The 19714-nt window shown below is 32.1% G+C and overlaps 1 protein-coding gene across 1 annotated transcript in view; it reads left to right on the forward strand.

Moving 5' to 3' along the window:
* LOC111625658 (elongation of very long chain fatty acids protein AAEL008004-like) overlaps window positions 1–13948 on the forward strand; it is a 66382-nt gene extending 52434 nt beyond the window's left edge. The window contains exons 3-7 of the mRNA XM_023368869.1: window positions 8787–8867; window positions 8939–8995; window positions 13133–13238; window positions 13303–13439; window positions 13545–13948. Coding sequence (XP_023224637.1) covers window positions 8787–8867; window positions 8939–8995; window positions 13133–13238; window positions 13303–13439; window positions 13545–13874 — 711 coding nt within the window. The 3' untranslated portion in view covers window positions 13875–13948. The remainder of the gene's footprint in view (window positions 1–8786; window positions 8868–8938; window positions 8996–13132; window positions 13239–13302; window positions 13440–13544) is intronic.
* The last annotated feature ends 5766 nt before the right edge of the window (window positions 13949–19714 follow it).

Here is a 19714-nt window from a genome sequence, read left to right on the forward strand (position 1 = left end):
AATTTAGTCGAGAGAAGACATCGTGCGAAATGCGACGGACCGGCTGATGGCCATTCCAAAAAATGCGTTCCAGCAGTGCTTTCAGCAATGGCAGGAACGCTGGGAGAAGTGTATACATTACCAAGGAGACTACTTTGAAGGGGATTAGGGTTTTGTACCTCAAAGTCAATAAATTTATTTTTGCCAACCAAAGGTCCGATACTTTTTGAACAGACCTTGTATATATATATATGTTACTGTGAAAGACCAAAATTAGAGAATGTCGATATTCTCCGGTGAATGTTGACACGTACAAAATACGTCGGTGAAAGTCCGAATATTTGGTTATATTATTATACATTCAAACACTCGCCAGTGTATGTCGACAAGCACAGATAAGCTTTGGTGGAGGTCGAAACGACATCCAAGAAGCTGATGTCGAGAGAGAGTCAACAGTCTGTCACCAAATGCTTTGTGGGTAGCGGGAGGTAGGACAAGGTCTTTTGATCCCATGAGGTGGGATCGGTTTGTCAGATCAAGTGGCGGAGGATGAGAGGGGTCATCGGTAAGGCGTCAGCAATATCTGAATAAAAGACACTATTAACAGATCAGTTCATAATCACGTAATAACGTAATCAGTTCATAATTTGTGAAGAAAAGTTACTTTCCATAGATGAGATTTCTTCTCAAGAAATATCGCAGAGAGAAGCAGCTGCGGCTAATTCGAAAAGTGGAAGGCAATGCTATACATGCTGTCATTGCAAAAAGAAATGTTTCACGAATAAATTCAGTTGTAAAAGCAAGGGACTCTTGTGCAATTCAAAGTGCCATAACAGTTTAAGTTGTTACAATAAATAAGATTATACACCGTTAATCACATAATATATGTGTGTGTGTAATTTTGTGTATTATTTTTCTTTTCTGATTAAGAATGCACTGTTCATTTTAGGTTCAACAGTTTATTTACATGTGCTGTTACTTAAGCTTTCTCCTATTTTGACATAATAAAAAGTTGCATTTTTGTCTTAACTTAATAAAAATATTTTTATTCAACATTCACCATCAGTGCATGCTGAATGTCGACATTTGCTGGTGTAAGTGAGAAATAATGATATTTAGCAAATATTTTGTACATACACGAAACGACTGTGTGAATGCTGACATTCACCGGAGAATCTTGACATTCGCCAGACATCGGTCATTCACAGTAACATATATATATATTTTACGAATTAATAAAACAATTTACATTAAATTAATTGTTTTCTAGCTCAATANCCCCGAATATATATATATATATATATATATATTTTTTTTTTTTTAATTTTTTATTCACTGCTTTTTTGCTTTCTTTCCTTCACTTCCTCCAGTACTTTCACTGGATACAGGTCGCTTGGTAAAATATCTATCCAAAGAGGTTTGGCTTTGTCTACTTTTTAAAATGTTTCTAAAATGACTTAGGCAAATGTCATTACTCTGAGCATCAATACAGCCAGTGTGAACCTTGTTGGGATGTTTCTTTTCAATAAAATCAGTCACTTTTGATAATATCTCAAGATTTTCTTTATTGAGCGAGATCCTTCCAAGACGAAGCAAACATGCAGACTGAGACCGATGAACAGAAGTGAATAAAAAATGGCACTGCAAACTAATGTAACATTGTATGGTGAGTTTTTGTTTGTATGGTGGAGCAAAAATATGTTCAAATTTCATATCGTATCCGAAAATTTCGTATGCTGGGCGTTCATATCCTGATGTACCACTGTATTTAAAAATTATACTGAAAGAAATTGAATATAAAATTTCTTAAAAATTGATTTTACAGTAACAAATGTTGGAATAAATTCAACAGTAACAAAATCAATTGAGATAAAAATTTTCAGTATTGTGTTGTAAACACTTGTAATAAAGTGGTGTTTTTCTTAATATAAAATAACAAGAGCTTTTTATTCCTGAACTGTGTTACTAAAGAAAATCTGAATTAATATAATTATATATTATCTTTAAAAGTCTGCAAATAAATTCAACATAAACATACAGGTAAAGAATAAAATTTTAAATTTTTCAAATTTTTAAATTGAAAAACAAAGTTTGTGAGAATAAATTAACAAATTCATACCATTATAAAGAGTATCTGAACTTTATTGCACCTTATCAACGAATGGCAAGAATAATTTTTTTTATATCTATCTAATGTTAAGAGGATGTGTTGCTGAAACTGATGATTGTCTATTATGACATGTTGGAGTTAATGACATTAGAAGACATTTGATTTTATTTTTACCATTTGTGTCAATAATAAATGCAATAAATAATACATTCTCAAATAAGTTGGGAAAACAGAGTGCATCCATTTTCCAGTCTATAATTTTAAGTTTTAATTAATTTCTTTATTGAATCTTAAAATTTTATAAGTTATTTGTTAACATACATAAGTCATTGTATTGTTTATCTGTGGAATAACAAAATGTTAAACATTCATTAGTTATGGGTGGTCTAAATTGCTGTTTAGTCAGTGATAAAAATCAGAAATTAACATCAGTTATTGTGTACCTGTTACTATTCATAAATTTTTGATAATTCCTTGCATTATTTATTCACATTCTTTTTTATTTTAATAAATTTTTATATCTAATTTTAATGCATTAATATTAAACTAGTCTAAGCCCTCTTCTTACCTTGAGTTAGCATTGAGTTTATCCCGAGCGTACAATAAGACACTGTTATAGATTTCAATTAGTAAGATTGTATAAGTTAATTGAAACAATTTTAAAAAATTCCTTCATTTAATATGTAACATTATTTTAGGAAAGTAGCTATAAATAAAAAGCTTCTAGAAAATTAAATTTATTAGTAATTTCCTGTTTTAAGAAAATGAATAATTAGGATCTTAATAAATTCAATGTCAGCAGAATCATGTTAATTCCTTAAATTGATTTAACTGTTTAATCTACAATTATTTAGATGTTTATGAGCAGAAGAAATTTCAAAGAATCAAAAATATAAATTATTTTTACCTAAAATTTATTATAAGTTTCATTAGACTTGACGTTAATGGTGGCCATCATTACTCAGTCTTCTTCCGCCACCTTTTGTATTATTTATTTAAACAAAAAAATTTATTGCTAGACAGACTAGGTGATTTTTCTGCCCACTACGTATTAATAAATTGGTAGCAGCTTTAAAGAATATACGTTTAATATATACTCTTTAATGCATTAGAATATTTTGTTATTGTAATTAATATAGGTTAATTTCATAAAAATAAATCTATTGGTGCTGCATAACTTATTTTATTATCCATTATAATGAAATATCAGTATAAATAAAAGAAGCTAAATTATCAATATTTTTTTATTAAAAAGTCATATGAATGTTACTAAAAATAAGAACAGTTTAATACTTAAACTGAAATATTTATGACTAAGTCATTGCATTTTTTTAATAACATTGTCAAAAAATAACTTTTTCAGCATTTTTTAACTGTTGCAAAATTATTCATGGGCATTAATGACAGATGATAATTATAAATTTTTATTATTCTGTACAAAACTTCTGGAAATAAACTTTGCAAATTGTTTTGCCGAATTGAAATTGTAGACCAATGGTTGTCTGTGAGAATGTACCAGATCTGTAGACGTAATCAATTTTCCAAATTGAAGTTCTATGTTATTTAGCCAAAGGAAAGATTTTCACATATCACATCTCTTAAATTAGGTTACCAGATAGACACAATATTATGGCATACATCAAAGGTGATAATTACAGGGTAAGAAGTGGACAAGGGCATAGGTAGTCTGCATTTCATTTGTGACTTGGTTTGTGACCAAATAAATTTGAGAATCACTGTTATAGATGCCAGGAGCCAATATCAAATTCTTTTCATCACTTTTCTTCCTGGCATCTAGTTTTTCCAAAATTGTTAGCTTATTTTAAGCATTATTTATTTATTATTATAAACATTAATTGATGTGTCTTGGTTCTTTTGTTCATTTTATTGTTAAACTAATTAATTTTATGTTTACATTATCACAATTATCATAATAACAATAAAAATGTAGATATCAGAAAAACTACAAAGAATTTTCTGTAATTGACTTCATGTAGCAATGAGCCTAAAATGAATCAAACTTAGACAAATAGAGATTATGTAGCTATGGTAAAGAAGTTTATGCATTACAATAAAATAATAATACTGTACTGGATTATTGATTTCACTAAATTGACTTACTATTACAGACTATATTATATTGGAATTGATTTACATAAAAAAAACTTTCGAAACTTAGGTAAATGTAACTCATTATATTGTTAAGTTCAGTTTTAAAGGTTATTAATTTCCACAAGTGTAAATTAGATTAATATTTTATAAAATTTGATTTGAACATTTCAAAAAAATTATTGTAACATCTGAAATAAACCTTTATACCAGGGATGGCCAACAAGAGGCCCGCGGGCCGCATGCGGCCCGCCTGGAGTCATGTTGCAGCCTGCGGAGCTAGGTCAAATGAACGTAAATGTTAACTTTATTGTACATATCACCAAAAGAACATTACGTCATGAGTTATTCGTATCATGTATTTTTAATTATTTCAAATTTCTCTTAGATATAATTTAATTATCTCTCATTTTTGGAAAAATTCATAGATTTTTAGCTATTTCAAATATTCCGCTATTTGACACTCGAGGTTACTTAGTTTTTTGTCCGACGCTAGGTGTTGATAAAATTTAATATGAGACTTCAACTTCAGCTATATATGTTCTGTGGTCTTCGGCGTTTTCGGGAAGCTCACAATGCTATCGGGCTCTTACTCATAACTACTTTCAGTCCAGTTTGACAAAGTTCCATGTTATTCTGTAGTTTCGTTTTATTATCGCCAATGCATCTGGAGAGATTTTGCAATTGATGTTAAAATACATACACTCTGTCACAAAAAAATGTGTGCACCCAGAAGAAATCGAGCCACAATCACAAAAGTCAGTACGAATGTAGTCTGGTAAGAGATATGCAAATGATTAAAATTTCGACGCCAATGAGACAAGGCTAACGGCGGTACGAGCATATGAGATGTGCAGCTGGGAGAGTTTAAAAGCACGAGTGCTTGCGCCATAGGGCTATTTAAACGAATCTGTCGACTTGGATGGATGGTATTGTGAATAGAGATGCCTCTGAGACGTAACAGGCGGCAGTACGAACAGTTGACGGAGTTTGAAAGGGGCCGTATAGTAGGCCTCAGAGAAGCTGGTTGGTCGAACAGGTGTATCGGCCGCCACCTCTGTCGGAGCGATATGGTAGTTGCTCGGTGTTGGCAACAGTGGATGACGGAAAGGAGAGTCTACCGTCGCGGAGGGTCAGGACGTCCCAGAAACACAAATGAGTGCGAGGATCGCGCAATCAGAAGAGTGGCAACGTCCGCACCAACAACGTCGCTATCATCGATTCAACGCCATTTACCACCTTCCAGGCATACGATGGCATCAAGGGAAACCATTAGGAGACGACTGGCCGATGCTGGTATAAGGAGCCGACGTCCATTAAGACGCTTACCACTGACCCCACATCATAGGCAGTGTCGATTGGATTTTTGCCGATCTCGGGCAAGTTGGAGTGTGACTGACTGGAGGCGTGTGGTCTTCAGCGATGAATCCCGATTCAGTCTCAGTGCTGATGACCACCGAACACGCATGTGGAGGCAGGCTGGCCAGTGGTCCGATCTGGCATTTGTTGTCGAGCGGCATACAGCGATTACACAAGGTGTGACAGTGTGGGGAGCGATTTGTTATGACACACGATCACCTCTAGTTGTCCTTCAAGGCAACATGACGGCTCGCAGTTATGTGGACAGCATTTTAACGCCGGTTGTACTGCCTCTTCTATCAAGTCGCCCAGGTGCCATTTATCAGCAGGACAACGCTCGTCCACATACTGCGAGACTCTCCCAACAATGTCTTCAAGGATATGATGTACTTCCATGGCCTGCCAGATCACCAGACCTCTCGCCAATAGAGCATGTCTGGGACATGTTGGGAAGGCAAATGCAGCCGTCTCGTAATACAAGGGAATTAACTGCCCAGTTGCAAAGATTATGGCATGATCTTCCGCAAGGGGTCATAGGTGACCTAATTGATTCGATGCCGCGCCGTGTTTCGGCTTGTATAGCTGCCAGAGGTGGCTTTACTACTTACTGATTTGTAATGTTTTTCATGCCATAACTTCTTAATAAAACGATCTTTTGTTCTGAATTTTTAATCATTTTCATATGTCTTACTAGTCTACATTCGTACCGACTTTCGTGATTGTGGCTCGATTTCTTCTGGGTGCATACATTTTTTTGTGACAGAGTGTATTTATAATTACAGTTCAAATTACTTTAACCAAGTAGCCTGTCTCCAAATCGATTCTATAAGTAAGTAAACCCTGAAACGTTGGAGAAATTCCATCAAGTTGGTTTGGAAGAGTTCTATGAAGCGTATTTGGACAAGGATAAATACCCTGCATTTTACAAACATACTCTGTCGATGGTTTCGCTATGTGGAAACACTTATGCGTGTGAACAGCTTTTTAGTCGCATGAAGTACAGGTACAGTACGTCAAATCACAAGTGAGAACACGAATTACTGATGTTCATTTGAAAAACTGTTTGCATGTAGCGACAACATCAGTGGAGATCAATTTTGATGCACTTTGTTCTGTAAAACAAAGTCAGATGTCTCACTTTTAAACATTTTTAAATTGTCTAATAAATATGTTTGATTCTCGGTTATGTTTTATTTTCTTCAAAAAATAAATATACCTGTTTTTTGTGTTTTTTTTCCTTAAACCAGGCAAGTATTTGACCACAATCTCCCCTACTGGGAAGCGACGATGTGGTTGAAGCTGTAACACACTTGCTTGTTTACTTTAATTAAAAAAAAAAAAATAGGTGCGTGGCCCGGCAGGAAATATTATTTCTGAAATTTGGCCCGCCTTCTGAAAAGGTTGGCCACCCCTGCCTTATACTGTACATAAATTATATTCAGCACATTATTAAATTATATTTATTCAAGAAACATCATACATATGTTTTAGTATCTGAAATTCAACTAGTGGTAATATTAGCATCTGAATTTCTGGAATAAAAATACCAAAATTCATTCTCTTAAAAGTAATTGTTATACACAATGATTTGTGTGTTGTCACTGCTATAGAATTGTGATAACTTAAATTTATAGACTAAGCACAATTCATTTTCTATTCAAACAAGAACTAAGAATTGAATCAAAGTGCTAACAAGTTAATAATAATGTTTTGGGGGCCATGTATAATAAGCACTTTGCCACTACTGTGGCAGTAACATTGCCATTGGCATAAAAAAAATTCTGAAATTTGTGCATTCATTGTATATTGTCACTTTGACAGTGTTGTATCTAAAAAATGAAATCATGGACACCTGATTTTTATTACACTTTTAATTTTCTCTTCTCATATTATGCAAAAGGCAAAGTTTAATCAAAACCAAATGATCAAATTTTGTGAACAAACTCAATTCTACAGACTATAGGAGAGGCTTTACGGATACTCTGTTCAATTGTATTTATTTTCATCATTTCTAAAACTTGTTAAAAGTATTTTTTACTTTTTAAATTTAAATATTGTGAATAATTTAGAGTTTTTTACTTTAGATTGACAAGTTTACTTTATACAAACTTCAAAACAGATTTTATTAACTCATATCATCATAGTCTGTGAAATTTAATACCATAATTAACTATATTTTGTATAATTGTTCATCATTTTATATGATAAACAATTATGAGGGTTTAATTAAAATGCCTCAATGTCCTTTTTCTTACTAAAATATTAACTCATAATTACTAATTACATTTTAGTAATTATGAGGGTTGTTTTTTTCAACCTCTACTAATGCATGAAAAAAAATTGGAAGCATGTGAAACAAGGACAGGGTGCACACCTAGTAAGTAATATATTCCCTCATTATTTAGCATTGTTCCAAGCTATTTTAGACATTTGCTACTCTGCACACGTAAACATGATGCTGTCAATCCAGTCTCACGCCAACTGTGAAGTACAAGCGGTAATTCAATTTCTACAGGCCAAAGGGCTGAATGGAGGTGAAATTCATCAAAGTATATGTAAGGTGAGAACCTCATGAGCTATGGATGTGTGTGTGAATGGTACAGGAAATTCAAACAAGGACATGACAACATTCATGATGAGAGCGGTCAAGGGAGGAAGTGTGTGATAAACAACGATTTAGTGGACAGAGTTGATCAATTGGTGCAAGAAAGGTGTCAGTTCACGATTTCTGAGCTCAGTGAGGAATTTCCTCAAATTTCAAGGTCCACACTGTATGTCACTGACTGACAGTGTTAAAGGTTGGCTAAATGGCCTGATGGCAATGTTCTTTGACATTAGTATACAAAAGCTGGTGTTACAGTATGATGTCTGCCTGAATTGACAAGGCAATTATGTGGAAAAATAAAGTGGTTTTGTTCTTCATTTTTTTGTTTTTTTTATGGTTGGTGGATGTTGGAAAAAATAACCCTTGTACCATATACAGAAAAATGTCTTGCTTTTATATCAGCAGAATTAACTTTGCAATTTACTTGGCCATTTAATGGATTTTATATTTCATAATTTAATTTGATGATCATGTTCATATAAGACACTGTTATCATTTTAAAAACTACTTAAAAATACTTACCATCCTTTATTTTAAAAAAAATTATCTTATTCTTATAAAATTTTAGTAAATTAGTAATTTTTTCCTTATATTTTATTAACTTAATAAATGCTTGTTTTTAAGCTTGGACGTTACGGTTGGTTTGGAAAGTACAATTGGAGATGCCAGCCTGTTGATTATTCAGATAATGAAGATGCTGTCATGGTATGCTTCTATCTTTTTGTTGAAATTTTATAACAATTATTTTAAAAATTAATTTTTTAAACTTTTTCCAGATGGTTCACATAGCTTGGTGGTATTATTTATCTAAATACTTGGAATTTATAGATACGGTAAGAAATCACTTATACTATATAATTTAAGTGGTTATAATCACATTTTTCTTAAATATTTTCATTTGAATTTCTAAAATATTACAGTTGATTCTTTCAATATCTAAATATAACTTAAGATACTATTTACAATATTATTAATGAAAGTTAAAATTTATTAAAAATGATGGAAAGTAATCGTTGTCATTTATTCCTTCGTTTTAATACTCTTTCTTTGAAAAAAGATGAAATTAGAGATTGATTTATATGAATAGAATATTATTTAAATATCCATATTATTAATTTAATGAATGAATATAAAATTAACTGATGAATAAAAGAAGAATTTAATTTTTTAAGTTAATTGATTATGTGATAGATGTTGTTATTATATATTTAAGTATTCTTTCCTTCACTTCAAAATTTTAAGTTATGATTATAGCTTTTTCTCTCATAAATGATGATATATTACCTAGATATTCAACAAATATATTTTAAATGTGTAATTTTTTTATTTGCTCTATAAAAATATATACCAAGCAAGACTTGATACTTGATGTAAATAAATTTTAAGAGAAATAATGTGCAATATTTAATTTACAAGTTAGAAGTAAATGTTTTGAATGTTTGATAAATGTTTCCTAAATAACTTTTATGGATATCTTGGCTTAGATTTTCAGAAGCTATAACAATATAAAAATAATTAGAAAATTGCATAAATTTTATATTATAGAACTAAAGAAGATATGAAGAAACGATATATATAATTCAATATTTAAAATGTCAAAAGTTTTAAGCATTTGTAGATTGTATTTGTGTAATTTTTTAGTGTAAAGTAAATAATTTTTAAAGCAATATAAGAAACCTCACTTAATTTTTTCCTAGTAAAATTTCTTTTAATTTTTGATATCAAACCTTATAGTGTATATGTCTTGATACAATGCTTTTTCAGCTGATATTTATATAAGAAAAATTTAATATATTTTTAACAAAACCATATACAGGAAAGGGCTCAAGTTATATTTCAAATACAGCTGGTTAGTATGTTAGAATCATTAGACACTTTTACTTTTCAAAATACGTGAATGTTAAGAATATGAATCTTGAAAATAGCTGGTGCTAGAAGAGGTGTCGAAGTATCATGTGATACAATACATCCTATAGCAGAAAGTACAAGTACCTTAAATCACTTCCAATACTACTGTTTCTATTTATGTTTCTGTGACAGAAAAAGTGTGGTGAGGATATTCATAGAAGTATGTTATATACAAACACACTTCCAAAATTTTTTGACATAATTTAAATAAGTATATTAAGGTACTGTACATCCTATAGCAGCATGTACCTTCCCCCCTTCTTAACAGTCAAATCCACTCTTTGTCGATTACACTTAAGAGTTTCTCCAAATTCTGATTTCTGAATAATAATCTGTTTTCACATGGGAATGGATTAAAATTTATATTAGGCTCTCATGTGATTTGGAATTTCAATTTGGAATTCAATTCATAAGCTTTGCTATTCCTATTGCTATTCATCTTTACTCCTGACTGATGATACACAAGAATGATTCAAATGACCCAGATAGATTAGTTTTGTTTTAAACACCAGAGGGTGAGCATCTGGTAAAAAAATGCAAATACACATTTCACAAAAACTATTGCAAAAACACAAAGAATCATTCATTCATATGTAGGTTTTTGAATCAGTGAAAAATGAATTAAAACCTCATCTTATATGCAAGTAAATACAATATTTAGATTTTATAATTGCAACTTAGCCTACTAATGTGCTCTGAAATATTACATGAAATATTTTCTTATGTTACTACTGATATGTTTAAATTTTAAATATAATGTATTGTTATTGACTAAAACATAAATTAGAAGTAAGAGAATGACTCTCTCTCTCTATTATTTGCTCAGATTTTCCAATTTAATCTGAAGAACACATTCTTGTCAAATATATTCAATATTTTAGTTGTGAAATGCACAAGTTTTATAATTTGTATTGAAGATAATGAAAACAAACTAGGAGAAATGGACATTTACTTGTATTTAACCTTCTGTCAAGTACATTTGATCAGTTTGATACACTAAGCACATTTTGAATTGTCATTCTTTAACAGAAAATTGTAACCTACTTTCCAGTAGTTTTGTTTCTTCTATTCCTATTAATATTTGAAAAACTGAAAATGTATGATAATAAGGAAGAAAGTATTAGGAAACGTGGATTTTTTTTTACCAGTAATTTATATTTCTCCACAGAACAGTATCAATCAATCAATCAATCAATCATTTTATTTNGATCCATTTGGATGGGGATAATTTGAAGCTGGGTCATAATAATAATATTAGTTGTATGAAGTTCAAATTCTGCCACAACAATGATGTAAGTTAAAATGGCACTGCCTGTGTAGTTAACTCTGTTGCATACTTGTAAATGCATTGTTTGTCATTACCTGAAAATGTACCTGTATTGCTTACAGCATATGCAAGCACCAGTAATATAATTCAAGTAACATTGAACAATGTTATCTGAAAATATATTGTGTGTGGTGATCAAATCCAAAGACAATTGTCAGACTTTTCCTCATACTTCACATCATTGCAGTAGAAAAATAGGCTTCTTTCTCAGGATAACTCAACAATCAGTGTGTGACTTCATATTTAAGCCTGTTTCTTTAAATGTGGAATGCCAACACATAATGCTATATACAGGTAGCTCTCGGTTTACGCCGCAGTTCCGTTCCTACAAAAGCCGGCGCAAATTGAATCGGCATAAAATGAACCCATATTTACATTGAGGTATAGGGTTAGGTTCCACATAAGTGAAAAATACACAAATAATTTTGTTTATTAATACAATGTAATACAAAGTACAAATAAATTTAATTTTTAAAATGTATTTTATCATAAAATAAACTTAAATGTTTTTATTAAAAATTTTAGTTTCGGATCTCTAACATTTTTCAGCAAAAGTATCCATCTTTGTTTACATTTTTGTTTTCTTTCATTGAGAATTTCGGAATATGGTCAAATGGATGCGACGATGCTCCTTTTTACATTCGCACTTTGCTCCCAATCATTGTCTAACTCACAAAGTTCAACCATTAAACTTTCCATAATCAAAAGGATACGATAAATTCAATGGCACTATGGATTCGGACGCCATATATTGGACTATTAAGTTTGATAAGTTGACTCGTGGGTACCTAAATGTTTAGTACTTTAATATTAATTTAATGCAAATGTATACATACCCAATAATATTAAACAGAAAAAATAAATATATTCAATAAAAATCTTTGTTTTAAGAATGTACAATGTCGCGGATCGGTAAATACGTCAACACTGAAACGAAAATCAGTCCGGCTTAGGGAAAATCAGGGAATTACACAGCAAAATTGTGAATTCTGCAGCGGCGTTATTGTGAATTGGCGTAAATTGAACCGGCATAAACCAAGGGCTATCTGTGTTTAAGTGCCTTCCAGAAATCATAAACTTGCAAAGTTAAGTAAAAATTAGTAAATGTAATACCATCGGCCATGTTTTATATTTACTATTTTTTATGTAAAATGTATTTTTTGTGAAGATTGCAATAGCACCAGAGGATGTTTTTTTACCATATTTGCATTTTATTTCCTGAGGCAGTAGCCTCAAAAGATAGATTGCCTCCATTCTTGTGAATTTGTGGATTGTCACTGGAGCGAATGACGGAAGCAAAGTATTTTACTTTTGTTAAATGTTGCAATTTTATGTTTATTTATACAATTAAATTGCAAAATTTGTGTATAACAGCTGTTGAATATTCAAACTTTGCATAGTATGTTACACTAATGTAAACTACAAATGAAACTCTTCACTGTTGTGGCAGAACGTGAACTTCATATAACTAATGTATTTATTATGACAATGTTTTCAAATTATCCCAACTTAAATAGATCATTCTAGTTTTATTTGACCACAAGTGAAATCTTGATTTTTCTGCTTTATTTAGGTTGTTTTTTTTATACCCAAATTATAATAATCTGTACTTTTGATGTCTAATTTCATGGAAAATGTTTTATTTTAAATTTAAAATAGTCAATAACAAATTAATTTAAATATAACTGCATACAATATTGATCATTATAATAAATATTTTAAATTATAATTGTAGTTTTTCTTTGTACTGAGGAGAAAATTCAGTCATGTTTCTACTCTTCATGTTATCCATCATGGTGTGATGCCTATGAGTGTGTGGTGGGGAGTCAAATTCACTCCTGGTAAGTTATACTTTGGATGTTCATAAGAATGATACATAATTAACATCTGTTTTCATTATTTCAGGTGGCCATAGCACTTTTTTTGCTTTCATAAATAGTTTTGTTCACATTCTCATGTATATCTATTATGGATTGGCTGCAATGGGACCAAGCATGTACAAGTACTTATGGTGGAAGAAATATATGACTACTGTCCAAATGGTGAGTGATATATTTTATTTATAACAAAATACAACTAAATCAATCTGATAACATTTGATGAATTATTTTCTAAATTTTACTCATGTTTATTAATATAAATTTTAGGTGCAATTTATCATAATCTTCATCCACTCCTTCCAATTATTATTCAATTCCCAATGCAATTATCCACGAGGATTCATGTGGTGGATTGGCTTCCATGCAGTCATGTTCTGGTTTCTTTTTATGGACTTTTACAAAAGTGCTTACCACAAGAAGAGGACCACGTCAAAGAGATTATCCGAAAGTATTGCCAATGGAGTAATGCATGCAAATGAAAAAACCAAAGAATGCGATGGATCCGTCCAGAACGGATTTTATCAAAATGGCATTTGTGTTAATGGAATTCCAAAAAAGCTTGTAAGTAGATGTAATTCTAATAAGAAAGAAGACTGAATTCCAAAATAGAAGCGGGAACATTTCAAATTTCTGTTTACTAAAAATCCACACATTTATAAAACAGACCAAGATAATTGTGGTACTTAATATGTAAAACAATTTTAAAAAACAGGTGCAACATCAGGAAAGAGTGAGATTATATATTTAAAGAGTCCGTGGTTCATTACGGTTATGTAATGATGTTGTCATAATAGTCGTTTTCCGTAGTTTGTTGGTACAAAGTTTCGTTAAGTATCCCCATGGATTTCTCGAGGTGTTGGTGCAAAATGTTTGCCAACTACGTAATTTCTCCATTTTAATTAATTCCTTATATGATTTTTGGCTGGCAAGATATTCATTTCTACGTTCTGTTCGAAGTTGTTCGTTCCCACATCGTTGATATAATTTTCTTAATTTCCTGGTTTTTTTTCGTAAGTCATCAAGTTCTTGTGTCCACCAAGGTACTGCTTTTCGGACGGAGGTTCCCTTTGGTATAAAATTATTACAGGCCTTATTTATAAGTTCGATATTCTCATTTATTTGATCAACGACAATGTTTTTATCGTCTGAGTAATTAGAATTCCAATTCTCTTCTAGACATTCTTTTATCGCAAACCAATCTGCACGTTTTATAATATATTTTGAACTTACGTTATATGGTTGATTACTATTATTGCTACCATTTAATATATCAAAAGAAATCATTGAGTGTTCCGTAAGACTGTCTTCCTCATCTACTTTCCAGTTGTTAATCATAGGATAAAGATCTCCATTACAGACAGCCACGTCTATCCAACTTTCACCTCTATGTGAGGTAAAAGTAGGAGGGGAAAGGGGGTTATTAAGGATATATAAGTTATTCCGCCCAAAAAATTCCTCCAACAAACCACCTCGTTCATCGAATACGTCCCCTCCCCAAGCAGGAGAATGTGCATTAAAATCCCCTGCAATAATAATGCTAGAGCCTGCAAAGGCATTTATAATTTGTTGCAAATTACCTATGAAGTTCTCAGATTCAGCTCCCCCAGGGAAATAGACATTTAAAATTATTATTCTTTTGTTACCAAGCATTAGTTCCATTACTACTATGTGTTGNACATATATATATATATATATTAAAAATAAAGTTAAAAAAGAGAATTAAAAAAAATAATTATCATTTTGGATTACATTTTAGATGAAGGAATTTTGGGTGCTTTCAATGTCTGTGATGCGTTGTCAGATAAGATTGCTCTTTTCATCGAATCTATTAGAGCAACGGGTACTTAAAGAAAAAATTGTACTAAAATGTAACGCATAGATTCTTCAATGTGTAACTTCTAGTTCAAATGTTGATACAGAAACTCATTATCTAGATAGATTTATGTAAGGGGAGGGTTACTGTTTGGCTTCTCTGCTATTTTCTCCCCTGCTAAAGTTGGCTGTACAGTTATAAATCTTAATGAAAAGTTGTTAGTATTTAGATAGCTATCTGAAATGTAGTATTTAATTATAATTATAAAACAAATATTGGATTTTTCTGGAATATTCATACAGGAGGAGGACATTTCCGTTTTGTTTTAGTACATAATATATACATACATATATATATATATACACGAACACACATACATGTTTTTTCTTTTAAAGTATTTTCTTGTTCTATTTGTGAATATTTGTTAGGTTATTCTAATAGTAACAAAATTCCAAATGAACATTATTATTCATATTTGAAGAACTTATTAGTTTATTGGTGCTTTTTTTTTGGTTGCTTGTTATTTTAGCACTGTTTAATGCATTTAACTTTTTATTTTATTACTAGTCATTATTTTTTTGGTGGTGGATTTTTTTTTCTATGGGTACTTGCTCAGTTGACTCAGTTGTAAAAGCAGCGTGCGGGTGATTTTTAAGCATTTCTGTTGTTTATGCAACTTAGATAACAATATTGTTTAATGCCACAGAGATGATATCATTTAGAAGGATATGTTGTTGAGGTCCTGCGTGCAAATCGCACGGACTTATTTTCACTGCACAATTCCAGGTGCCTTGTGATTTAAAAAAAATTTAAACTGTTATATCTGAATGATATGATAATGATACATGTGGCAATAGAGCTGTGGTATAGTTTGAACCATATGTATTGCACTTTCAGATTGTTTAGAACAAAATATTGTTGGAAATAATTTTGAACTAGCTTTGCACTGCCACTATTCAGTGTATAATACAGAAAGGTTTCCATGCTGGGACCAAGCCAATATTAACTATACGAGCGTAGATATTAGCTAGTATGTGCACTGAAAAATGTAACCCAAAACTGAGTATTTTGGAGGGGAAAAAATGCCATGTAGGATTTAACAAAAATCAAAGGGGGAATTTAAAAATAATTTGGCTTAGTTCTTAAGCACATTGTGAAAGGAAGCGTGTGGTTACTATATTCTCATGATATAAACAAGGAGTTAAAATCCAATAAAGATTTGTCACTGTGGAATTTAATTTTTCATTGTTTAAATATAGAATTTGTTGTTTCACTTTTAAAATTAATAAAAAAAATTTTTTGTTCTTTATTATCCTGTTGTTTGGTGTTACAATTAACTGATTAAAGAAAAAAAAGATGGACATTCTTAGAAAAAATTTGAAAATCAATGTGTTTCGAGAAATATTGAAAGGGCACCGCCATTATCTGTTAAAATCGGAAAATTAGGTAGGGAAAAACATCACATTCATCAGAATAGATTAAGAAGCTTGTTCACAGTCATATGAAAGAAGAAAAATTTACTTCTGATTTAAAAGAAAAATGTTAAATGTTAATCAGACTGAAGAATATTTTACAAGATTAAAATATAGATAAGTCCCAGCAACATAAAATGGCATAATGGCTTTCAAGACCGTGTCAATGTCTGCAGACAGATGTTTAGATTGATCAGTTCGATTTTAACAGATACTGTATACATAGTCACAGTTAAATTGTATGCAAGTTGATTATATATATATATATAAACTAATATAAAAGTACAGATTTTTTTTAATTGGACATATTTGTCATAAAGTAATATCTATTAATACTGTAACTTTATAATTCACTGTGTATTCAATGTAATGTCTTGAAAATAAATGTATAAAATATTTAAAGGCAGAAGTGTTGCTTTTTCCCCTCATTTCTTTAGGTTGGAATTTAGTTTGTTGAGCTGTTAATTAATTCATGTTCTATATATATATATTATATACACATAGAATATATACATATTCTATATAATGTATTAATAAAAATTAGGATTAAAGTTGTGTGTTTAGCAACAGTTGTAGGCTGTGTTGAATTTAGTATATATTGAGAGATGAGTTTAGAGGTAATAATTGTTTATAATTTTATCTTTAAATTGAAGCATTTAAACTGCAAATTGATAAATCATTTAATTTTTAGTAATCATTACAGAAATATCTTTTTATAAACAAAAAACAAACTGTTGCATGTGTGAGGTAGCAGAAATTCCTATATTAGAACTAATCTTTAATATTAACATTGTTCAAGAGACTTAACGATTGTTGTTTGTAGCTACCTGAGAAAGTCTCTCGTTACATTTTCTTGAAGGCAACATGATGCTTTCTCGTGAACTATTAACCTCTGCATGGCCGAAATCATCCATGAATATCGCCAGAGATGGCCAAAAAGACTCAGTTGCCGTTTTAGTCCTTGGAGAGGAAAGAAGTCGTTGCCCATTCCTTAGGATAACCTTTATCAACAACTCTTTTTTTTTTTTGTCTTAGTACACAAAATAGAGCCTGGATATTTCAACGGGACATTTTGACTGGGTATTTCACCCTTGGACAAGTCCTGAAAAAGCCTATAAGAACTATTACCTGTTCTCTGATTTGATACATCCCTGATCAGGATATCTATTACCAAAGGTATTTATTACCATGCAAACCTTATGTGAACTCTCTCTCTCTGCGACAAAACTTTAGAACCTCTGTATCTTATCCAATTTATTTTTAATTAAATCCTTGTTAATTGTTAAGTGTAGTTCGAGTCTCTTCCACATGCTGTCTCTCAATCGGCTGACATTACGAATCTGTCTGACCACTTACGGGACTGCTCATGTGACGGTGTGACGTAATAATTGCCGTTTCAGCTTCCATGTTCCGATGAACACGGTGGTGTCAATCCTGACAGGGCACTAAACAGGTGCCAACCCAAAAGGTCACACTGGTGTTAGAGCACAGGATTTTAAGGCAGGACTGTAGTAACTGATACTATCTAGGAAAATGGAAGGGAAAGAAGGTTGCACAGCGCTTGGAGAAACAACAGGAAGTGCTGCGGTAGGCAGACTTGGGGCATGATTCCTCTTGTACCCTCTTTTGCAGGAGATCCAGATGGCCTTAATGTCACGGATTTTTTTGAATCCTTAGATAAGATTGGTAAATTGACAAATTGCACCAAGGCGCAATGCTTAGGAGTGGCGAAATTGCGATTAACAGGGATAGCCCGAGATTTTGCTTGGAAGGATGCTACGATGAAGGATAAAGTCCGAGGCCCTTTGCCAAGAGGCAGGGCTCCCTGCTAAACCCATGGACATATGATTCCACTGATAGTGTCTGTCGGGACACTATCAGTGGATCCACCCCCCTTTGTGGTATGGAAAACGATCCATACCCCTTACCTTTAGTGCAGGAAGCTCTCAGCTTGATGGGACAAGCAAAATATTTTTCCACTATGGATACCCTTTTGGGGTTATGGCAATTAGCCCTAAAGGATAAGGAGAAATCAGCGTTTTCTAGTAACGACGGACACTATCAGTGGAATTGTATACCCATGGGTTTAGCAGGGAGCCCTGCTTTTGACAAAAGGCCGTGGACTTTATCCTTCATGGGTTAAAAGGAAAAACCTGCCTCGTCTATATGGACGATATCTTAACCTTCAGCTCAGACTTTCAGAGTCATTTAACACAGCTAGAGCAAATCTTTCAATGTCTGGCTGCTGCCGGATTAAAATTAAAACCAAAAAAATGCAATTTTTTGCAGACAGATTAAATTTTTGGGATATCAGGTATCAGACGAGGGGATACAACCGGACCCGGATAAAATCAAATGTGTATTAACTTTTCCTAAACCTGTTAGCAAACATGATATCAAATCATTCTTAGGCTTAACGAGATATTACTGACATCATATAAAATCTTATGCAGATATTGCTAAACCATTAGCAAACCTATTAAAGAATGATGCTCAGTTCCAGTGGGGGTAGGAGCAAGAACAAAGTTTTGAAAGACTAAAAGAGATAATCACTTCGGCTCCACTGTTAAAATCCCCAGATTTCTATAAACCTTTTATTTTGGCTACGGACGCTTCTAATGAAGCAATCGGTGCAGTATTATCACAGGAAGATGAAAGAGGGGATATGCCCATTGCCTATGCAAGTCGTATATTACGGAAGCCTGAAAAGAATTATAGCACTACGGAGAAGAAGTGCCTAGCAGTGGTATAGGCCATGAAATATTTTAAACCATATTTATATGACAGGAAATTCACCATTATAACCAATCATCGCCCATTGAGGTGGCTTATGAGTAACAAGGACTCTAGTTCAAACTATCACATTGCCCGATGGATTATATTTTTACGGGAATTTGACTTTACTATAACCTATAAAGCAGGAGATTGCCATAAAAATGCAGATGCCTTAAGTTGTATTTCTATTTGACAGATTACCCAGACAGAAGAAGTTGTACCTATTTACTCCAAAACCGAAATTCGAGACTTAGGGTGCGTTTACTTCTGAGTTAGCAGTGCTAATTCTGATAACTGGATGTGACGTCATTAGCACGTGTATTCGTGCTTGCTTGTCCAATTCGAAAGTGAACACATACGCTAACAAGAAATATGGC

This window comes from Centruroides sculpturatus, unplaced genomic scaffold, assembly GCF_000671375.1.
Source record: "Centruroides sculpturatus isolate CEXI.00-Female unplaced genomic scaffold, Cexi_2.0 scaffold338, whole genome shotgun sequence".
Classification (NCBI taxonomy): domain Eukaryota; kingdom Metazoa; phylum Arthropoda; class Arachnida; order Scorpiones; family Buthidae; genus Centruroides; species Centruroides sculpturatus.